The sequence below is a fragment of the Dama dama genome, chromosome 9 (assembly GCF_033118175.1).
Source record: "Dama dama isolate Ldn47 chromosome 9, ASM3311817v1, whole genome shotgun sequence".
NCBI lineage: Eukaryota > Metazoa > Chordata > Mammalia > Artiodactyla > Cervidae > Dama > Dama dama.
Genome location: NC_083689.1, coordinates 69,852,455 through 69,877,362, shown reverse-complemented (window position 1 = coordinate 69,877,362; position 24,908 = coordinate 69,852,455). Strand labels below are relative to the sequence as shown.

Below are 24,908 nucleotides of genomic sequence, written 5' to 3'. Positions count from 1 at the left end.
GGAATCATTTCAGGATTTGGCCAAATCAGCCCTAAAGGAAGGAACGGAAATGTTACTGATTTTGGCACATCTCACAGTTTTAAAGAAACAGATCCAATGATGAGACCTGTTATGAATGCTACTGCAGTAGTCTTTAAGGCATGCCATCTAATATATGACTTAGTATTTGCCATTTAAAATGCCTGGGATGACAGGTGCGGTCTATCCTTTGCCCTGAAAACTGAAGGTTTTTGTACTGACTAAACAACACTTGTTCTCATTAACAAGGGGGTTGGGAGGAAGCATCAGAAACAAGTGATGTATAATAAATGTGAAAGATATAAAGCTGAGGCAAATGCATACGAGGTCCTTAACAAATGTCAGTAAAGTCACGAATGCCTTTTTAATGCCTATTTCAACTATGTGTGTGTGTGTTAGTCACTCAGTTGTGTCCGACTCTTTGCGACCCCAAGGACCCGTCAGGCTCCTCTGTCCATTCTGAAGGCAAGAATACTGGAGTAGGTTGCCATTCCCTTCCCCAGGGGATCTTCCCAACCAAGGGATCAAACCCGGGCGGCCTGCATTGCAGGTAGATTCTTTGCCATCTTAACCACCAGGGAAGCCCCAACTATATATAAGATTATCTAAATAAGGGAATGCATATCTATCCTATATGACAAGCATTATACATGCTGTATCGAGAAATAACAGAACTTCTCATTTGGAACATCTTGCCCAGGCTGCTCCAATCCTTACGTCACAGACAAAAGTAGGGCATCTCACTGCTCCAAATGAGAGACAGAAATTCACACCCTTACTCCTGTTACTTCTGTTTCCGCCAGTCCAAAGAGCCATCTCCTGCAGAGCTCCCATCTTTAGCCCTTTGCTTCTGCCACTACTTTAGGGCCAAGCCCCGAGCTACAGAGACAGCAGGATCAGCCTTACCAATGACTGGCATTCAGTATGTGCCTGCTGTGTGTATGGCCTACTATCAGGCACTTTGGAGGGGGAAAGAATGTTATCTACAACCTTGAGAAATCAGAAAGAAGGACACCTAATCTTCTGAAGGGATGAAGGGCAGAGGACCAGAGATATTCGAGTTTATTTATAGAGAGCCTCACTCAGCATTCTGTACACCTTTACCCTGGCTGACGGCTTCTCAAACTTAGTATTGTTACTACTGGGGGTCAGACAATTCTTTATTGTGGGAGCTGTCCTGTGCACTATAGGATGGTGAGCAGCACCCCTGTCCTCGAACCTTCATGTGCCAGGAGAAATGCCCCCATCTCCTTCACTTCAAGTTGTGACAATCGAAGATATTTGTTGACATTCATATACATTTCCACTGGGGGGGGGGGGGCGGTGTGTGTGGCAAAATCACCCCTGTTGAGAATGACTGTTTGGTCCCAGTGTGTTGTGATATCCTCCTCCTAACAGCTCCAAGCTGATCCCATCCTCAGAATTTAATCATAGTGTTAGCTCTATGTGCAAAAGGAGGCCTTTTCATCTGCTCCATGATATTAAACATGAAATAACATAGACATACCTCAGAGTTTGGAATTATGTCTTATTCTTGGTATATTCCAGCTGAATCCCCAGCTTAATGTAGAGATTGCACGTTAGTGCTTGCTAGGTACTTACAAGGAGAAAGGGAAAGATATACCCAACTGAATGCAGAGTTCCAGAGAATAGCAAGGAGAGATAAGAAGACCTTCTTCAAAGAACAATGCAAAGAAATAAAGGAAAACAATAGAATAGGAAAGGCTAGAGATCTCCTTAAGAAAATTGGAACAGAAAGAGAAATTAAAGAAACAATACCATTCACCATTGCAACAAAAAGAATAAAATACTTAGGAGTATATCTACCTAAAGAAACAAAAGACCTATACATAGAAAACTATAAAACACTGATGAAAGAAATCAAAGAGGACACAAACAGATGGAGAAACATACCATGTTCATGGATTGGAAGAATCAATATTGTCAAAATGGCTATTCTACCCAAAGCAATCTATAGATTCAATGCAATCCCTATCAAGTTACCAACGGTATTTTTCACAGAACTAGACCAAAGAATTTCACAATTTGTATGGAAATACAAAAAACCTCGAATAGCCAAAGTAATCTTGAGAAAGAAGAATGGAACTGGAGGAATCAACCTGCCTGACTTCAGACTCTACTACAAAGCCACAGTCATCAAGACAGTATGGTACTGGCACAAAGACAGAACTATAGATCAATGGAACAGAATAGAAAGCCCAGAGATAAATCCACGGACCTATGGACACCTTATCTTTGACAAAGAAGGCAAGGATATACAATGGAAAAAAGACAACCTCTTTAACAAGTGGCGCTGGGAAACCTGGTCAACCACTTGTAAAAGAATGAAACTAGAACACTTTCTAACACCATACACAAAAATAAACTCAAAATGGATTAAAGATCTAAATGTAAGACCAGAAACTATAAAACTCCTAGAGGAGAACATAGGCAAAACACTCTCCGACATAAATCACAGCAAGATCCTCTATGACCCACCTCCCAGAATATTGGAAATAAAAGCAAAACTAAACAAATGGGACCTAATGAAACTTAAAAGCTTTTGCACTACAAAGGAAACTATAAGTAAGGTGAAAAGACAGCCCTCAGATGGGGAGAAAATAATAGCAAATGAAGAAACAGACAAAGGATTAATCTCAAAAATATACAAGCAACTCCTGCAGCTCAGTTCCAGAAAAATAAATGACCCAATCAAAAAATGGGCCAAAGAGCTAAACAGATATTTCTCCAAAGAAGACATACAGATGGCTAACAAACACATGAAAAGATGCTCAACATCACTCATTATTAGAGAAATGCAAATCAAAACCACAATGAGGTACCATTACACGCGTCAGGATGGCTGCTATTCAAAAGTCTACAAGCAATAAATGCTGGAGAGGGTGTGGAGAAAAGGGAACCCTCTTACACTGTTGGTGGGAATGCAAACTAGTACAGCTGCTATGGAAAACAGTGTGGAGATTTCTTAAAAAACTGGAAATGGAACTGCCATATGACCCAGCAATCCCACTTCTGGGCATACACACTGAGGAAACCAGATCTGAAAGAGACACGTGCACCCCAATGTTCATCGCAGCACTGTTTATAATAGCCAGGACATGGAAGCAATCTAGATGCCCATCAGCAGATGAATGGATAAGGAAGCTGTGGTACACATACACCATGGAATATTACTCAGCCGTTAAAAAGAATTCATTTGAACCAGTCCTAATGAGATGGATGAAACTGGAGCCCCTTATACAGAGTGAAGTAAGCCAGAAAGATAAACAACATTACAGCATACTAACACATATATATGGAATTTAGAAAGATGGTAATGATAACCCTATATGCAAAACAGAAAAAGAGGCACAGAAATACAGAACAGACTTTTGAACTCTGTGGGAGAATGTGAGGGTGGGATGTTTCAAAAGAACAGCATGTATACTATCTATGGTGAAACAGATCACCAGCCCAGGTGGGATGTATGAGACAAGTGCTCGGACCTGGTGCACTGGGAAGACCCAGAGGAATCGGGTGGAGAGGGAGGTGGGAGGGGGGATCGGGATGGGGAATATGTGTAAATCTATGGCTGATTCATATCAATGTATGACAAAAAAAATAAATAAATAATAATAATAATAATAAAAAAAGAAAGATTTGGGCCAGGATAAAAAAAAAAAAAAAGAAAATTGGAGATATCAAAGGAATAGTTCATACAAAGATGGTCATGATAAAGGACAGAAACAGTGAAGACTTAACAAAGGCAGAATAATTAAGAAGAGGTGGCAAGAATATACAGAAGGGCTGTACAGAAAAGACCATGATGATCCAGATAACCTTGATGGTGTGGTCACTCACCTAGACCCAGACATCCTGGAGTGTGAAGGAAGCATTGCCACCTATAAAGCTAGTGGAAGTGATGGAATTCCAACTAAGCTATTTAAAATATGATGGTGTCAAAGTCCTGCACTCAATATGTCAACAAATTTGGAAAACCCAGCAGTGGCCACAGGACCGGAAAAGATCAGTTCTCATCCCAGTTCCAAAGAAAGGCAGTGCTGAAGAATGTTCAAACTACCAGACAACTGGGCTCACTTCCCAGGCTAGTAAGGTTATGCTCATAATCCTTCAAGCTAGGCTTCAGCAGTACTTGAATTGATAACTTCCAGATGTACAAGTTGGGTTAAGAAAAGGCAGAGGAACCAGAGATCAAACTGCCAACATTCCTTGAATCATAGAGAAAGTAAGGGAATTCCAGAAAAATGTCTACTTCTATTTCATTGATACGTGAAAACCTTTGACTACATGGATCACAAAAAACTATGGAAAACCCTTAAAGATGCCCCCATGGACACCAGACCATCTTGCCTTCCTTCTGAGAAATCTGTATGTGGGTCAAGAAGCAACATTAGAACATTACATGGAAAAGCTCACTGATTTAAAATTGGGAAAGGAGTAAAGTATATTGTCATAGATTATTTAACTTATAGGCAGAGTACATCATGTGAAATGCCTGGTTGGATGAGTTATAAGCTAGAAACAAGATTTCCAGAAGAAATATCAACTACTTTAGATATGCAGATGATAATACACTAATGGCAGAAAATAAAGAGGAACAAAAAAGCCTCTTGATGAGGGTGAAGGGGAAGCGTGAAAAGCCGGCTTAAAACTTAACATTCAAAAAAGTAAGATCATGGCATTTGGTCCCATGACTTCATGGCAAATTGAAGGGGGAAAAGTAGAAGTTGTGATATATTTTCTTCTTGGGCTCCAAAATCACTGCAGATGGTGACTGTGGCCATGAAATTAGAAGACACTTGCCTCTTGGAAGGAAGGCTATGACAAACCCAGATAGCATAGACATCACTTTAAAAAGCAGAGACATCACTTTGACAACAAAGGTCTGTATAGTCAAAGTTATGGTTTTTCCAGTAGTCACGTGTGGATGTGAAAGTTGAACCATAAAGAAGGCTGAACGCTGATGAATTGATGCTTTTGACTTGTGGTGCTGGAGAAGACTCTTGAGAGTCCCTTGGACTCCGTAAGATCAAACCTAAGTCAATCCTAAGGGAAATCAACCCTGAATACTCATTGGAAGGATGGATGCTGAAGCTGAAGCTCCAACACTTTGGCCACCTGATGTGAAGAGCTGACTCATTGGAAAAGACTGATGCTAGGAAAGATTGAAGGCAAAAGGAGAAAAGGGTGGCAGAGGATGAGATGGTTGGATGGCACCACCAATTCAGTGGACAGGTACTTGGGTGAACTCAGGAGATGGTGAGAGACAGAGAGGCCTGGTGTGCTGCAGTCCATGGGTTTGGAAAAACTTAGTGACTGAACAACAAAAACACAACAGAGTAAGGGACCTCGCCCGGGGCCTATAGACACCTGGGATTCATGGTTAGAACTCAGGGCATCAGAGAGCTTTGAAGGGGCAGATTTCACATCATTATTTTCCTTAATCCTTAAATTAAATCTAGAATGTCTTTTGATTAGCATGTAGAAAATGATCTGCAGTAATTATCTCCATGGGGCTGTGTCATCAATAGAAATTACAGATTATTTCATATCAGAATAAAATTGTTGTGTGCCTCTCAAAAATATCATTCATGCTCATCACTGCTTTGAAATGAGGGTAATCATGAGGCCTATAACAACATCTTTTAAGGTGTTTGTTACAAAGAAAGACATGTTACTACATCACAAAATTGTTTTTTATATATTGATGACTGTCTAACATTGGTCTTGTTTGGTAATCTTGTATAATGGGATAAAAATACAATTCTGAGAAGTGATCTTCAGCAGCCTGACAAAAAGTTCCATAGCAGAAAAAGGGAGATGCTTGCTTTCAAATGACCATTCAATGTAAGTATCAGGTAAGTGTTCAGAGATCATAGCCCATGTCTCAGTACTTTCTGCATCATCCCCAGGGTTGCCTGGGGGAGGATCATACTCACAGCAGGGTCTGACCACAGTTACTGTGAGGCGTGGGTGACATATCTTGCTCAAGTCAAGGTATGATATTTGGGCAGAAACACACATTAGCTGAGGAACCTTGGGCAATCTCTTTTTACCTCCAAGAGCTTCAGTCTCTTAATCTCTAAGATGGAGATTTGCAAAGTTCCTTTCTCTTTTCTCCCTATCTTGAGTACCTTTTAGTATAGTTCTAAGAATCAAATAAGATGACAACAAATATTCAGATCTAACTCAACGCTACTATGCAAAGGGTGACTTTACATTCAGTTCCAGGATTCCATGAATTCTTGTGCATTAGCCCATCTGTGATTTGTGGTAGCACAGACATTCCCTGAAACTGACTTCTCACACTTGACCCCAGTTCTCTGGGTACTTTTAGGGTACATGTTTTTCTGGTGCATTTCTCAAATCTCATACTCTAGCCTAAGTTCTCAAAGGCAGCAGAGACCATGCATTATAAAAACAATTCCCTGGCACTTTACACTGCTCCACTAGAAATCGTTTGATCAGAGTTTGCTAAGGAGACACATATTTTCAGAGTCCTGGGAGGAAGAATTAGGCCAGGGGAACTTGTTCATGCAAGGATGCTCTCATTAAACACACAGTTGAAGCACTAGAGCCTGAACACTCCCCAATAACCAATCAGCACGACAGATAAGAAGTCGAGAGGAAAACTCATTTTCCTTGGCAGCTGAGACATATTTAACAGCCAAAGGAGAGAAGCACATTGCCTTCCTCCATAGCTCATAGGCACCTTGCATATTGATTTCATATCAGCCCCCTCCTTTGTTTGCTTAAGTGCAATCTCTTCCACAAGCCCAGGATACAATACAAGTATCTGAAATGTGCTCTGACCTCTGATGGGCTCCCATCAAGCAATTCAGCAGGAAGAAATGCACTGTGTCCAGACCTCATTTTGGCCACACTTGTGTTTTTTCCAACTGACATAATCCTGCCCTTTCTCATATGGAAAGCCTGTTTCCTTTGGGCTGAGAATGCAAAAAGAGTAATGGGAGTTGTGAGCACTACAAGTCTTGTAGAACAAGATCATGACTTTCTTTTTGGAATGTCTTTGAATTAAACCACCAAGCATAGACCTCATAGGTACATCCGGTCCTCTGATTACTGGATCTGTCCAACCCACCCCCTACTGCTGATTGTCCTCACAGCACCCTGGAAATCACAAATCAGATCTTGTCATTCCCTAATTTGAAGTTCTTCAGAGTCTCTCCAGTATTCTTAAGTCAATATCGTAATACACAGTTATAATACTATGGTTTTACGATAGATTTATATACATGTACGTCTCCTTAAGTATATGCTTACATACACACATATATATCACATATATAACAAATATATATATCATAAATACAAATGAAACATAAATAATATAGACATGTATATTTGTAGCTACATATATGTGGCATATGTTAAAAGTATAGGCTCTTCATACTGAAATAATAAACTACACACTTCAAATGGGTTAATTGTAAGACAACATGAATTATACGCAACAAAGGTATTATTAAAAAAATAAATATGTGCTCTAGAGTCTGATTATCTGTGTTTGTATCTCATGTCTGCCATTTAACTTGTGATGTAACACTGGGGAAACTACCTTTCTATTTGTCAGTTTGTTCATATGTAAAATAAGTATTAAAAAACCTATCACAGAAGGCCTTTGGAAGAATTAACACATGAAGAGATTTGAAGAGTACTTGGCATAGAATTAGCATTTAATAAATTAGCATTTAATAAATGCTAATCGTTACATTTATAGCTTGTCTTTTGTCATGTCTGGGCACCCTACTCCTTGACCTCTACCCTCTGGCTGGGTTAGACTCCTGAAACTTTTCCTGAAAGGTCATGCTTCCTCAGGATTGAGTAGATGCCCGTCCACACTCAGCTCTTCCAAGTCTGTTTTTCTCTATTAACTCCTATTTGTCCTGCCAGTCTCAACTTAATCATCATTTCTTTCAGGAAGATTTCCCTTACTTGCAAAATTAGGTTAAAACCTCCTAATTTTATGTTTCTATCCATCATATACTACTCCCATGATGATACATTCCTCTTCTCGTGGAGATGTTTAAAACATCTGTCTTTGTCGTTTGGCTGTGCATTGTAGAAACACAGGGGGTATGGGTGTCCTTGTGGTCAGCACAGCAGTTGACCAGAGTCAGCACTCAACTAATACTGGCTGAATATGACTGAATTTCTTTTTTGTAGTTTTGTAATTTTTGTAGAGAGAACTGCTTACACTATGGTTTGAATAATGCCAAGAACCTTCCTACTGAAGTCACTTTCTTTCTTTTGCGACCCGTGAAAAGGTTCCGTATCATAAATAACTTATAAGTATCCAACTCTACTTGACTTTTCTCTTTGGCTTACAGCATGAAAATCCTCTCAAATATTTCTGTGAACATTGTAGTCACATCCTGCCCAGGATACTGCCAAAAGGAGAAAATCCCTGGGAAGCTCTAGCAGAGCCCTGAGACATCGTCTTAATTCAGGATTTTGGAGAAATAAGCAATTCCTATTTACACTATGCTGATAATGACAAGCTCTTCCCCAAAGATAAATTCAAATATGCTTATTTGCTGAGGAAAAAACAAAAAAACAAAAAGCAATGGTAGCTCATCCCACATCCTTTACCACAGAGCTGGGCTTATGCTTTTGCTGACCCTGCCATTTAGGCAGCTGTTGCTCACTCACCCGCATCTGCAAAGTCTACCTTTGCCCCAGCAATCACAACCTCTTCTCTAGAATGTTCGGCAGGTCACCTTCACAGGCTTGATCTCCTAACCCCTGACTCCAGGACAAACTGCAACCAAGGGCTGCCTTCCTTTTGTAACTTAAAAAAAATTTTTTTTCCCCTGCTATTTAATATTTTACTGGGTGTGTGCTGCTTTGGTACCACTGCTAGACTATAACTGACTGTGATCGAGGGACCTTTGCACTGTGTTCCGCATCCCTGCATGGACTTTGATTGGTGTCAGTTGCACAAATGCTGCTCTGTAGGAATTTGTAGGAGGAACTGGCATCAGTACATGGGGTACTTTGTGCTGTGTTTAGCACTGTGCCAAGGACTTTCCATGTATCATGTAGGTACTCTTATCACCCTCATTATAAGATGAGAACTTGAAGTTTTCAAAGATTGAGGAGCTTACCCAAGGTTGTACTGGGAGAGCTAGGAGTAGAGTCCAGGCAGTCTGTCTCCAAAGCCCATACTCAGATAACCATCCTGCTTTCCAATACTACCGTCCCTAAAAGAAGAAACTTGGGCATTTGCTTTTTTATTCTGTGTCCTGAAGGGTACTGGATATTTTCTCTTCTGTCTCTCCTCATTTCTTTTGTTCAGGCTCACCCTCACTGCCTTACCTGCTGTTCCTGGGGAAGACAGGGTATCCAAGGAGTTAAGATTCAAAAAGTAGTTCATGGCAAAAGCTTAGAGCAAGGTGGGAGGGAAAGCATAAAATGTATTTTTAGCGTCCCTTTTTTCCCCACTCAAATAAGCAGAATTAAACTCAAGTCCCTCCAATAAAGGAGAATAAAGTTAATTTCCTTTCCTACTCTGCACACTGAGAGTTTCTTATTCACATTGTCATTTCATTAAATTCCTACTGTCACCATGGAATACAAACATTCCCCTTGGCCTCTGCTGGGAAGAAAGGAAAAAAAGAATTCAACTCAGGTGACTCCTGGTGGCATAAGAATATTCTCCAACAGCAATGAATAGAACTAATGAGAATGGAGACTCATTAGCTAGACTCTTTGGTAAAACTCTTGCCATTGAAGATGGCCTGCTGGAAGCTCTGGAATAGTTTGTCTCCTAGTCTGAAAACACTCTTTTTTTGGCATTAACTGGCAAGAAGACAGCTTTGAGGATGAAAACAAACTAACAGATGCCTGAAAGCACATTAGCTGTAGCTTGATAGAGAAATTAAATTTGTCTCGGTTCCACAAACAAAAAAACACACATAGCCCTCTCTCAGTAAGTGCTAGAACTGGTTCTCTTACAAGCAGCCAAAGACTGAACCTCATCAACTCTTTAATCAAACTAGAAAGCTGACAAATGTCCCCATCTGCCTTTATTCCCTCTTCCCTCCATCCCCACATATAGATAAGGAAGACACAGCTCAGCAAGTGTGGGGGTTGGCTAAGGCAATGTCTTTGGGCCAGTTCGGGATGTTTACACAGAATGACTAATCCACCCTGCTGATATGAAATCACATCTCCCTCCTGCCCAGAGGAAAAGCCTGTGTGGCTATGCAAATAGGTTTTCCTCCTGCATCAGTTATCAACCCCTAAGTGTGGGGGGGAAAGCTGACCTGTCCCAGTTTAAGATGCCTGGGCACATGGATGGATGAACATATGAAACCAGGCAGTGGAATCACCCAGGCTTTGAGATTTGCTCTTTTTTATTTTTTGGAGACTTATAAGAATTGTACTCCCAGGAGCCTTTCCAATGAAACCTCTGAAAGCTCATTATTATTTCTCTATTGTAAAATTGTGCCTTTTCTCATTAAGTATCTCTGGATTATTAAGGTTGGGGCTGTTCATCTGAGACTCTTTTATATGCGACTTTCTCACTACATTATTTATGGGAGAATGTATCTTTATGATCTAATATATTATTTCTGTATGCCTCTAAATAATAAACCAACCTTGGAATGAGGTGCCAGAACTCTACAACCAGCAGTTCTCTGTAAAGAGTTGAATCTCCAGCAGATAATCTCTGCTGAGGGTAACACAGAGCAGGCCCAAATGTTACTATTAGGTTGGTAAACCTCCTCTCCCAAGCATCAGTGAACTATTCAGTTTTTGCCATCACAGAAGAGGAAGTGTGTCTACTTTTTCACATATAATCCTGCAACCTTTCTCATGTTTCCTGCTACTTACTGATGGAATATTTCATCCCATTCAAAAGAAGAGAAAGAAGAGGAAAAGATAGAGACAAAGGAAAAGGGGAGAGGCTGTTTATTTAGCACCCACAAACACAGCCTGAATGATTTGAGTAACACAGCCAACTTCAGGTAGCTGGTAGCTATGGCAGAACCCAGTTATGCCACATTCTAAAGCCTTTAAGTTCCTTTTCAAGGAGAAAAGCAGAGTGGATTAAGAAAAGTGTAAGAACACAGGAGGAAGCTCTCAAATTCTGAAAGTGCCTCCAGAAAGGCAGTCGTGTCTCCAGTCTTGAGCCTCTACCAGAGAAAGAGAGGGGGTTTGTTTTGCTGGTAGTCTATTTGACATGCTTCTCTAAATTCTTGCTCCCGGATGCCCTCTTTGACCATCTCTTCTCTGGAGTCCACCTGTTCAATCTGTACAAATGGTTCTCTGACTCTTCTGTTAAACTCTTCAGAAAAGCATGTCTTGTGGCTTTTGTTTTGGCTGGCATTCCCCACCAGACACTTGGCCTCTCCCTTCAAGAGGTGTTTGAGCAACAAGAGCCAGTGCATGTTCAGTTCAGTTCAGTTCAGTTCAGTCACTCAGTCGTGTCTGACTCTTTGCAACCCCATGGACCGCAGCATACCAGGCGTCCCTGTCCGTCACCAAGTCCCGGAGTTTACTCAAACTCACATCCATTGAGTCAGTGATGCCATCCAACATCTCATCCTCTGTCATCCCCTTCTCCTCCTGCCTTCAATCTTTCCCAGCATCAGGGTCTTTTCAAATGAGTCAGCTCTTTGCATCAGGTGGCCAAAGTATGGGAGCTTCAGCTTAAGTTTCAGTCCTTCCAATGAATATTCAGGACTGATTTCCTTTAGGATGGACTGGTTGAATCTTCTTGCAGTCCAATGGACTATCAAGTCTTCTCCAACACCACAGTTCAAAAGCATCAGTTCTTCGGCACTCAGCTTTCTTTATAGTCCAACTCTCGCATCCATACATGACCACTGGAAAAACCACAGCTTTGACTATTCATCATCTATCCCCAGTTGCCACTGCTCTTGTACATTTCTCTTAACAATGCCACAGCCGTCAGGCTGACACGGTGCACAACACTAGGAACATCTCAACTTCCCTCCCTTTTGACTTTCCACATCTAGTTCATTGCCAGATTTGTTTTCCTTCAAGATGATCCTTCCCATTTGTTCTCTCTTTCTCTCCTAGTTTAGGACTTTATGAATCATCAACAAAGGTATTATAATAATCTCTTAATTTAGATGCAAGGTCTCACTGCCTCTGTTTCTCTCTACTATCCAGATTGGTTATCTAACATTCCAAGGTTCAAAAATTACAGTCCTTTCATGTAACAAATATTACCAAGCACTTATTAAGTACAGACACTATTCTAGACTCTGAAAAACAGAAGTTCCTGGTGTCATAAAGTATACATTTTGATGAGTTAGACAGGATAAAAAAATAAACACACACACACACACACATATATATAAAACACACTATGCCATGTTGTGATACTTGTTATGAAGAGGAATAAAGCAGGTAAATGTACAGACCAGGAGTTGACAAACACTTCCTGTAAAGTGCCAAATAGTGGGGTGTATGATCTGTCTCAGCTACTCAACTCTGCTGTTGGAGGGTGAAAGCAATCAGAGACAATACAAATGAGCCTGGCTGCGTTCCAGTACAACATTATTTACAAAACCAAACAGCGGTTGTGGCCTGATTTGACCCACAGGCCATATTCTATCAACTTCTGGTATAGACTTCAATAGCAGGAACATGCTATTTTTTTAAGGCAGTCAAAGGAGACCTCTTTGATGAAATGTTATGTAAGACATAAAGAAGGAACTCCTTTATACATAGATTGGAAAAAAGAATTCAGAGGGAAGAGCAAGTACAGACGATGGATGGTGAAAACATGCTTGGTGACAAAGTAAGGAAGCCAGGGTATCTGGGCCTGAGCAATCAAGGGGGAGAGAACTCACAGAGCATCTTCCACTGACACCATTCATAATGCCTGGGTTCCATCACCACATGCACAACAGTTGTGATTTTCCATGATCATGCCTTTGATTATTATAATAAAAATATACTGAATATTTGCTATTTTTCTTTGCCTAGCACCCAGTCCTCCTCCTGGTAACAGCAACTCGATTTTCCTTTTGAGAATGGACCATGCTCTGTCTCACTCTCAGGCATTTCCAATCAAGCTCCAACAGTGGGAGATGAGCCAGGCTGTGCTATACAGCAGACTTCATCAGCCAAGTCAAGACGGCACATTCAAGGATGGGCATATGGTCCCAGTCAGTCCAGTCAGCAGAAAAACGAGGACTTTGTTGGATTTATGTTAGGAAGGTAAGCTCTCCTCCTGCCTACCAGCAGAGGTAGACACGATACAAGATTGGAAAACAGAGCTGAGAGACTGGAAGTGAAAAAGGGAAACTGAAGGTTGGCCACATTATTTGAGCTAATGGATCTAGCCTGAAGCCACTACAACTGAACTTTTCTACCACACAAGGCAATAATCTCCCCACCACTGGCTTTGAGTTAGATTCCTAGAATTTACAACCAAATGAGTTCTGACAGATAAACATGCTATTCCATTTGCAAAGAAAGCAATCTCCGTATGCATTCCCCCCACCTCAGTACATACTCAAGACCTAGTTCAAACACACTCTTCATTTAAGAGACTCTCTAAATTCTCTCTGGGATACCACCCTTTTCCATCTAGATGCTGTAATTCTAGAGTCACTTTGCTTCTATCCTTCTACGAAGCTTGTTTTCTGCTTGGGCTCTCAGATATTTGCACATGTGCTTCATCTTCCTGATAAGACAGTTCCCTGAATGAGCAGGAACAGTGACATTCATCTCTGTATCTCCGTGACTACAACAGTGATGTGGAGATATCTTATACATAAGTGTATACGTGTGTATATACGCATACACACACACACACACACATATATATGATACAAACATATATTTAATGAATAAACATTACTAAGAACACCCTCCTCTTTTTATCATAAATGTCAATTGCCAGGCTGCAGTACAGAATCTCATAAAAAATTAATTCAAATGGCTAAATGCATCATCTGATGTGGTCCTAAAAAAAAAAAAAAAAAGCATCAGACGACATTTAAATTTCTATAAATCTTATGCTAATTTAAATGGCTTTAGATTTAATTAAAAATGTTTTTCAGTTGATAACAATGTAACTCGGATAATTAGCATCAAGTGGCATCTAGAGGACATATTTAAAAAAACTAATCTACAGTATAAATAGACCTAATTAACAATTAGAATAACGCTTTATAACTGTGCTTTGTTTACAAAGGCTATAATGTCCAATTCATTGTTCAATGAAATTGGTCATTAATGAAGATCAAAGTTATGTTTTCTCTGGTGTCTCCATGAAGATGCCTCTAAGATGTGCTGGCTTTTATGATGTCTACATTTGATGCTTTTTAAAGACCATTCCTAACTGGTATTTCATATCTTTGTTCTGTAATTAAAGTTAGACTGTACCATGGCTCATCGTCCATGCTAATTTGACACCTGTTTGGTAATTAAATGAGCAGACTTGGCTATAAACTTAAATTCTCTTGTGTAAGATCTAAAAAGACACCTTTGTAATATGGAAAATGTAAGGTTGACAAAGGCATTGAAGTCCATGTGAAGAAAGACAGGATCTGGTACCTGAAGGAAAGTGAGACTTTGAAGCCTAGGGGGATAGAGGCCCATGTGGAGAATCAGCAAAGTAGGCACTAGAGGGTGCAGCGTATGATAGGGTAACGGGTGAGTCTGGCTACAAGTGATGAAGTGAGAGTGATGAAGATACTTTCGTGCAGAAAAGTCCAGACTCTTAAAATTTGGAACTAGAAATGAGAAGACAGTTCAAGGCAAATACAGATTTGAGGGTCACCTGAAAAGGGCAATGACTCAAACTGTATGTAAGTATGGGATTTTCCATAAATGTGAAAAGAGAAAACTAAGAACTGACCTGGAGGAAAGTCTGCATATGATGCCAGGAGTGAATCCGCGTCACTGAGCAGGTGAAAGAAGAGTTAGTGTAGGAAGCAGTGGAACAGTTACAGATGTGGGAGAACTGCGGGAAAAGCAGTGTCTCTCAAAGCCAGAATGGAGGGGAAGAGCTGGAGAGCTGCCCAGGGCTCCTTCCCCCTCGGTGCGATGCTCCAGGTCATGGAACTGAGGGAAGCTGAGGCTTATATGATGGAGGTTGGGGTTTCCCTGGTGGGGCTAGTCGTAAAGAACCCATCTGCCAATAGATGCCTGAGACAAGGGTTGAGTCCCTGGGCCAGGAAGAGCCCCTGGAGGAGGGCATGGCAACCCACTCCAGTATTCTTGCCTGGAGAATCCCATGGACAGGGGAGCCTGGCGGGCTACAGTCCATGGGGTCACAAAGACTCGAACATGACTGAAGCGACTTAGCCTGCATGCACGTGACAGAGGTCATCGAGCACTGTGGGTAAGACTGCCTGCGTTCAGATCCTCCTCTGCCAGTTTCTCTTTGTGCAACTTTGGGTGCACTTCCCATCACTCTGGGCCACAGTCTGTCCCTCTGTCAATCAAGCTGAGGAGCCAGGTTCCTCCAAGGCTGTGATGTGGACCAAATGCTGGCACTCAGGGCAAGTGATTGGCATCTTGCATAGAATAAGCCCTCAATCTGTGTTAGTTATATTTATTTTGGGACTTTTCTGGAGCAAAGTGGAAAAAGCTAAGCGTGAACTCAATGCAGAGCTACTAGCCAAGTGATGGAAAAATTATTTAGTTGTGATCATCTTAGGTCAGTGGTTCTTTAGCCTGTAAATCATAATCACTTAGGACTTGCCCTACTCTTGAGTTTCTGATTCAATAGGTCTAGGGTAGAGCTTGATAATTTATGTGTCAAACAAGTAGGTCAGAGTTGATGCTCCTAATTCTAGGGCCATGCTCTGAGAATCACTGTCTTTTAATGAAAGGGAAGACCCTACAATTTTGGGAAATCAACTCAGGCCTTCAATTCCTCTCATAAGTAGTTCCTATGTTGAAAAGGTGTTTTCTTTTCTGACCCTAGCTGGGTTCAGAAAATCTACCAGTCCAAACTTAACCGATACCTGAACACTCCTACAAGTCCTAAGACAATTTCTGAGTACCTTTTTCTGAGAACCTAAAAGAGCTATGTAAAATTTTAGGACTTGTTGGGTTCCCTGACGCACAAGTGAACTAATAAAACCCATCACTAACACCACAACAGTCAGCATCCTGAGGACCAAATACTGTGCTGATCCTCAGTACATATACTGTACCATCTAGTTCTCATAACTCCTGTGAGAGTCAGGACTCATGATTCAAATGTCACCGTGTCACAAAGAAGAAGGAAGCCTAGAAAGGTAAAGTAATGTATCTCAAGGCACTGGCCGACAAATGACAGAAATCAGGATTAAACCTGTTCTCTCAGCTAGTCAACCAAACAGCTCTTGCCTGACTTCTTTACCCAGGAAAGATGCACATTATGAAAGATCAGCAACTACTGTCTGCCTCCACAATTCCTCCACATCTTTTTCAAGGTAAAATACTCTAGATAGCTAACTGTTCTATATGAGGTATGGTTACTAGTCCTTTAGCCAGACTATTCAAGGTCTTTGGAGAGTGCCCAAGGTGGTCATTGCACTGAAAACTGAATAGGTGGGTGTGGTTATCCAGAGAAGAACATAAGCAATTGTCCTGAGTCCATGGGTTAAGCTAAAGCTTAAAGAGAAAAATAAACTTGGATAGGGTCACTCAAATTCTGAATATCTGAGTGAAGATTCATAACCCAGGTATGTTAGATTCTACTATAAAATATGCATCCAGACTCCAATCTCCCAAGAGCTTGTGCAGTCTGATGACTCAAAAAGACAAACTTCTCATTAAGCTGAGAATGAAACTGCCTAAACTTCTCGTTCCACACCATATGGTTGAATCCCAGATGACAGGAAGCTCATTTCTGCAACACACTAGGCTCATTTCACTGAGTAGGACGTGAGACTTGTGGGGTGGTCATTTCCTCATCTTTTTAGCACTGAAAGCAGCAGTGGTATTTATTATGATGCTTCCTTTCGAGATTTTTACACACACAGAAAAAAACAAATGCTTCTGATGATGAAGAGAGGCAGATTTATCCTAAGTCATTGTGCAAGTGAAATATCACCAGCATAAGAAGCAACAGCAGCAAAATTATCCACCGGTCTTCAAGCAGCCAAATACTACAATCATCTTCCAACCCTTAGTTTATATCACGATGGAGAAGGGGAGTTCTTAAATAATACCATCATAATACCATCATAGAATTTTGCATACAAAGATGAAACCACGGTGTTTGGACATCTAAAGTATCTTTGCAAAGTCAGATTTTAAAGGAACAGGGTGATTCATGAAAGTTGAGAGACTAACGTGAAGTGCCAGTCACCATTTTTATGAAATGATTGTGGCATGAGATGTTAGCACTTTTTCCCCTGGGTAAATATTTTAGAGCTGAAATAGCAAAATACTCTGTTGAATAAGAAGATAACCTAAAGTTTCTGTGTTTTTTTTTTTTTTTTTTTCACAAAAACTTAGAACATAGAAAGTGCTATTTTTATGAATAATAGAAAAAAATTATCATAAGAGTTGGCAAAGATCGTAGAGCTATTATTTATGTGTAGACATATGCATTGAGGCTAGTGTTCATAGGCAAGAATTTGAACAACAGTCACACCACTTATTGGTACTTCATCTTGGTAAGTTTCTTCACCTTAGTTCACTCATCTAAATGGAACCAGTTTCACAAGACAGCAAAGTATAGTGCTTTAATGTGAAGCAGTCTGCATTCAAATACCTGTATGTGAATCCTATGGCTCACCCCTTCCAACAGTTCAGCTCCATCCTCTGTAAAGTGAGGGTGATAAGAAGGGTGCCTGCCCCAAAAGGTGCTGGTGAGGTCTCAAGGTAATCATGCACACAAAGTGTGGTACTTGGATCATAGCAAGTGGTCAGTAGACTTTACTCTTTTTTAAAGGCTATCTACTTGAAGGGCTTTATAAATAAGTTCTAAGAGGCCTCCCAACAGCAAGGGGGTGAGGAAGAATGAAGATACACAACTTAACCTTTAAACCTTAAAAGCCTCATCCACCACCCAGAGCCGTGCTCTTCTTTTACATATTTTATTGATTGGGGTTTGGTATGAAATTTTATTTTTAAAAGCCTCTGTTGCTAAATTTTTAAAAAATTGCTTGAAACTTCTGCTCTAGACAACTCTCATTTTACAGACAGGAAAGAAGCAAGGCCCTGAAAGACGAAAGCAGTTGTTCCAGATTACATCCCAGTGAGCACCTGACAAGTTGATAGGTGATTAGACTGCCCCTGGCTCACTGCCTCTGTACCTGGCCCTCCCATGCCACTGAGCTCTGTCAGGATGGCCATGGCCATCTTCTGACTCTGCTGAGCCTGGGGCTGGTCGGAACAATGCTAAAATTTTGAAACTGACAGTGGGAAGCAAAACGGGATCAGTTAGAGTGATGGGGAAGTAAGGGGGTAAATACAAGTGGGAGAATAGAGGCGTGAGGGGGTGTGAGTTTTTGTGTGCTTGTGTGTGTGTGTGTGTTATTGTATTAGGCACTCAAGATCTACTCAGTTTGAGAGCCTGGTAGAATATCTAGTTGAAAAAGACCTAGAACTCAGGGAAGATGCTGGGTCTGGGGATGGAAACTTAAGAGTCATCCAGCAAGAAACTTAGCTATGAATGTATATTATACCAGAGAGACAGATGGACAGACCAAATTGATGGACTGAGGGTGGAGGTGATGATGAGGAGAACACAGTGCTAATGGAGAAGAAAGATGCAACTTCTTTCAATAATAATGCAGACAACAAACAATAAGATCAAGTAAAAATAACATAGTAGTTTAAGATAATAACAGCTAGTACTTAGTAAACACTTGCTATTTTTTTAGCCACCTTACTAACAAATTTACATAGATTATTTCATTCAATCCTACCAATCTCAGAAGGTAGATACTTCTATTACTCCCACTTTATAGGTAAGCAAAACAGGTACAGAGAAGTTAGATAACTTGCTTTAGGTTCACACAGCTAGTAAAGGATAGAGATAGGATTAAAATGATGGGTTAATTCCAGAGTCCGAACTTTTAGCTGGTAACTCTTAGGGAGCAAGACAAGGAAAAGCAGGATAAGTATTAATAGCAGCATGAAAGTTAACAGCAGCACTGACAGCTACCACTGAATGAACACTATTTTGTGTTTGGCACTGTGACATGTGTGTATAACATGATCAAAAACGATCCGATTGAACCCTAGGGAGAACTTGAGAAGGCAGATATTCTTAGCTCGATTGAGAAGAAAAAGAAACTGGCTCAGTGGTGTTGTTGTCTAAAGTCACACAGTTAGTAGGTGACAGGGCAGGAATGAAGAGCCAGGTTAGCTTTAGGACCAGTACTCTTAACCCACCCTGCTAGACTGTTTCAGTGGACAGTCAAATTCAATGATTTCAACAGTGGAACCAAAAAAGAAATTTCTGCAAATGTTTTTACAAATAAATTCTTGTGTCTTTCCACCATGACTTCTAATTTAGTAGAAGGTTGGCTCTATGAACCTCAACTTTTCAGAAGTTCCTGAGGTGATTCTTAACTTATAACCTGGTTTGGTGATCATGACGACAATGTAAACAAGTCTTGACTGCTTCTTGTAGGACTGCCAATCTGTAAGGATTAGTGCACTTCTTGATATGAGCACACATCCCCACTGGAAGTTTGGTGTTGGCAGACATGCCATGAAGACTCATGATTCGAGAAATTTTTAAGGCGAGAGCTGGGAGGTTCCCTTTCCCTATTTTATGACAGTAAAATTACCTTTATAGGTAATTGGCCTAAATCACTCTTCTAGACACCATTTCACTGTGCCTATAAAATGTACACAGTAGCATCAAACCAGTTCAATGACTGAAGTTTCCTTACCTAAAACTCGTAATCTCTCGGCTCCTACTACCACTTCATTGTTATCTGCAGAGAAGAGCAATTTTCCAGAAACCGTCTTTACCTCAAACTTTTTGCCATAAGCTTCTACGGCTTTTGGCCCTAGAAGGGGGAGAGAGAGAATACATTAGTCCCACTACATTCAATTTCAAAGAGCTTTTCGCAGAACATACACATCTGACAAGATTGTATTGGACTTTAATATAAGTGGATTGGTTTTCAGAAGTCAGCCGTGACAACCAGCCTTGTGACTCTAGCCATGTCTTGTCAATTACTTTTAATCATACGCTCTCTGGCTGATTTTAAAAACCATCAGCTCCTTCCTCCAAACGAATGCTTGAATGAGATTTCCCTCAGCTAACCACCAAATTACTGTCAAATATTGTAGATTTGGGCTTGTCTTTATGAAAGCACAGAACACTCACCACCTCTTGATGGACTGGCATTTCTTTGGCCAGCCCCAACTGCTGGAAATGGCCAAAGACATGCCAATTCTTCAAGAGGTGGTGAGTGTTCTCTGCTTTCATAAAAGGGCATCTTTAAATTCAGCTGAAATCTGTCTCATTCTTTACCCTTGACCCACTGGCTGTTTTTGACACCAGACAAGTATATAACTCATCTTCTAGCAGAAGAGGCTATAATATATTGTAATTGTCTTGAAAGCTATTGAATCTTTCATGCTGGAATTCCACTCAATAAAAAATAACTTTTAGAGGGCTTATCTATAACAACAGATGCTATGCTTGAAGCTGGGGCTATAGTAGTGGTGAAAGGAAGACAAAGTCCCTGACCCCTCAGCACTTACCTGCCGATATACATTAAAACATGTATTAGTAAATCAAACAGAAAACCACAGAGAGTTTTAGGTACTACTGCTGCTGCTGCTAAGTCGCTTCAGTTGTGTCCGACTCTGTGCAATGCCATAGACGGCAGCCCACCAGGCTCCGCTGTCCCTGGGATTCTCCAGGCAAGAACACTGGAGTGGGTTGCCATTTCCTTCTCCAATGCATGAAAGGAAAAGTGAGAGTGAAGTTGCTCAGTCATGTCTGACTCGTAGTGACCCCATGGACTGCAGTCCATCAGGCTCCTCCATCCATGGGATTTTCCAGGCGAGAGTACTGGAGTGGGTTGCCATTGCCTTCTACTTAGGTACTACAGAAAAATTAGAACAGGTTAGTGAGTTAAAATTCTTAAAGAAATGGACCTACCTAAATACCAGAAGTTCAGAAGGTTCCAAAAAGTTCAACCAAAGAAATGCATCAGGATAACCTAGGGGTATAGTCATCCTCAGTGATCCTACCTGAGATCAAAAAGGAATTTATCTTTTGGTCTGGAAATTCATATAGAAAAAAATTTGAGGGTAGAGTCCAGAAAGCTTATATTTTCCACAAAACCACCCAGGAGATTCTGATACAATTCTCCCTTAGTGTCTGTGGGGGCTGGGTCCAGGATATCACTGGATACCAAAATCCATGGATGCTCAAGTCCCTTATATAAAATAGTGTGATATTTACATATAACCTATACATATTCTCCTGCATGCTTTAAATTATTGAATTATTTAGGATACCTAATACAATGTATGCTGTGTAAATAGCTGCAAATAAAGTATCAATGCTTTGTAAACAGTTGCCAGCATGGGGGAACATTCAAGTTTTGCTTTTTGGGTCTTTCTGGAATTTTTTTCTCCCAAATATTTCTAGTTGTAGTTGGTGAATACAAGAATGCAAAACTCCTGGATGAGGAGGACCCACTGCACAGCATTTTTCTTTCTAGTCATTTTTCAAGACAGTGTCACTTATTAGTAAAAAGTAGTAACGAAAGGGCCTTCAATGCCTTCCATGTAAAGATCGCTAGGAATACACTTGGAGTTAAACAAAGTGGATTTTTAGCTCATGGCCGTAAGAGAGAACACACACCATGGGGAACTGTGGAGTTTCTCATCAAGAAGAAAGAACTTATAGGATCTGGCCCTTTATGACAGGTTATGTGGGGGAAGAGCTTTAGGAAGAGAGGCTTTGTTCTGGATTAGACACTGTCAGGAACTGACAGTAAATTTATGATTTGCATTTTAGTAAATCTTATCCAGAGGAGGGACCAGAACAATGCTAAAACTGTAATAGATAAACAGTAGTCACTCATATTAGAGGGGGATAGAGGACAGTTTGGTCATTCTTGTGGTTTGGAAAAATGTTTCTACTTTTAATCTATGTTCAGACATGATCACAGTTGTGTTTGCTTTTTGTTTTGTCTCTATCCTTCAAGGTCACCAAGTGGCCTTGTCTGATGTTGATGTTCTGTGAAATTCTGTTCACACAGAACACCAAAGCTTGGCTGATAGAGCCAGGTCGGCCCCTGGACGTCTGGTGTCTGCCACTCTACTCTTTGGCAAGACCATCACACTATCAGAAGAGTGTCAGAAGGTAAAAATTATGTCCCAGCTTTCTCATTTTGTGGTAACATGACTTTGGGAAAATCATTTGATCTTTCTGAACCTCATTTTCTTTATCTTCAAAATTGTGCTACTACCATCGCTTCTATCTACCTCAAAGAAAGGTTAAAATGACTGAATTATACTGTGTTTATACAGAGAACTCTGTAGGTGGAAAAGAGCTGTGAAATGTAGGGGGTGCTGCTTTTGTGATCATCACCTCTGGGGTCATGACCACAGCCATTTTTCTAATGCAGTGTTCTCAATACATTGAAATGAATGAAGGGTGTCCATCTCTGAGTGAACTTCCCTCTTTCACATCATTATGTCAATTCAGCTGGCCCTCCGACAAAATGAAGGACACTGAAGAGGCTCTTTAGTGAGTGGGGAATTGAAACAGCAGACAGAGCACACATTTCCAAATGGCATGGGACTAGGATGCTGTCTTCTCTGACTGCCATCATGCTGGATGTGAGAATGTGTGCGCTAAGTCATTTCAGTTGTGTCTGACTCTTTAGCAACCCTATGGACTGTTAGCCCACCAGGTTCCTCTGTCCATGGGATTCTCCAGGCAAGAACACAGGAGTGTGTTGCCATACCCTCCTCCAGGAGATCTTCCCTACCCTGGGATTGGATCTGCGTCTCCTGTGTCTCCTGCATCTCCTGCATTGGCAGGCAGGTTCTTTACCGCTAGTGCCACCTGGGAAGCAAGTGACAGCAAAGTCAAGGGCTCCCTCAAGGTCACCAAGTGAGCTAATGGTAAATCTGCATCTGGAACTGTGGCCTCAGAATTGTTCCATGGCAGAAAAGGCATGTTTACTTGTCTGGAAATGGAAAGGAGGCTGGTACGATGAGAAGAGGAGCTCTTGAGGACGCGAGGTATTAGGAAGCTAGAGTCAAGGATGAGAGGCTTGTAAGGATGGACATGTACAACGAGGGTTTGGGATTAGGCTGCTTAAGGATGGCTAAGATGCAGCTATCTTCTTGGTCACGGCAAAACCTTCAGTAAAACCTGTATTACTTGGAAATGCTTTGAGAATGTTACTTTTTCTTTTTAGGGTGAAGACTGCAGATAAGGAGGTCTAGTGATAATGAACGAATGAATGAATGATCTCAGCATGGGCATGGGGTGAGTGCAATTTGCCGAATCTGGATTCATTCAGATATGGTGTAATGATTTGGGAACACAAACGCCTGGACCGTGCTTTCAAGGACTTGAGCAAGACCATGAGACATACTCCCAAGGAGTCAAGAACACTGGCCTGTGTGTAAGCTGAGTTTTCTCTGAACCTCATAACGGTGTGTGAGATGCAAGTGCATGTACTGAAGAGATGACAGCCAACAGAGAACATAAGATAATTAAGTTATTTTGTTTTTCAGGCCTTCTCAGAATACAAAAAGGGCTTTACCCCGGGGCCAGAATCATTTGGGTATAAAATCACAGTAGTTGGTGTTTTAGCCAAAACCCCACAGAGAGACCACTGGCTCCATGGTGCAGATGGCTTGTTCTGTTGTTGATTTCACCTGGGGCTGCCAAACCTCCTTGGATGTCGGTGAAATCTTTGGGAGGAAAAAAAAATTCTATAGAGAAAAGTAAATGGAGCTGGAGACTGCTCAGGTCTCCTGGCAAACTCACTGTTCCTCTCTGGGATGGAAAAGATCATTATTTGTAACCTGAAACTAATTTTCAGTTAATCCCTTTCTTCTTACAGTGGTCTATGTGTGAAGCAGCTCCTCAATTCACCTCCTCCATCAGGGTACACCAGCCGTGTCCCAGTCCTGCCACTGCCATGCATCTGGAAGCTGGAAGGACCTGGGGCCATGAAGCCTTGTTTTTTTCCTCATCCCCTTCATTCCAGGGCCTTTCCCAGTCTGGTCAGATGCCGTGGCAGACTTCTATAACTTTCCTCTCTGTAGGTCAGAGGGCTCCCCCTTTGCACTTACTACCCAGACAGTACTAAACCAGCAGAGGCATGAGTCAAATTTGTGTATGTGGTCTCGCCTGGGAACCTAACCATCGTTTAGAACATTGTTTCTTGTGAAAAGATTATCTGAATTGCTCACACTAGAATTCCTTCTCAGCTTTTGAGACATTCATTAGGTAATAAGCAGGAGAACTCTTGAATCCTCAGGAATGTCTTAGTAAACCTGGCTGCTTGGGCAGCTGGTAGCGTTTGCTGTCAGGAAAGCTGAAACTCCAATATTTTGGCCACCTCATGTGAAGAGTTGACTCATTGGAAAAGACCCTGATGCTGGGAGGGATTGGGGGCAGGAGGAGAAGGGGACGACAGAGGATGAGATGGCTGGATGGCATCACCAACTCGATGGGCATGAGTTTGGGAGTTGGTGATGGACAGGGAGGCCTGGAGTGCTGTGATTCATGGGGTTGCAAAGAATCGGACACGACTGAGCGACTGAACTGAACTGAACTGAACTGAAGCACACCATAGTACTTTGGCCACCTCATGTGAAGAGCTGACTCACTGGAAAAGAGCCTGATGCTGGGAGGGATTGGGGGCAGGAGGAGAAGGGGACGACTAAGGATGAGATGGCTGGATGGC

At 41.3% G+C, this 24,908-nt stretch overlaps 1 protein-coding gene across 4 annotated transcripts in view; it reads right to left on the bottom strand.

The window, feature by feature from the left end:
• Positions 1 to 24,908, bottom strand: part of SGCD (sarcoglycan delta) — a 660,276-nt gene that overhangs the window by 143,968 nt on the left and 491,400 nt on the right. For all 4 annotated transcript variants that reach the window (XM_061151820.1, XM_061151819.1, XM_061151818.1 and 1 more), the window contains one exon: positions 19,899 to 20,018. In XM_061151820.1, the coding sequence (XP_061007803.1) occupies positions 19,899 to 20,018 (120 nt within the window). The remainder of the gene's footprint in view (positions 1 to 19,898; positions 20,019 to 24,908) is intronic.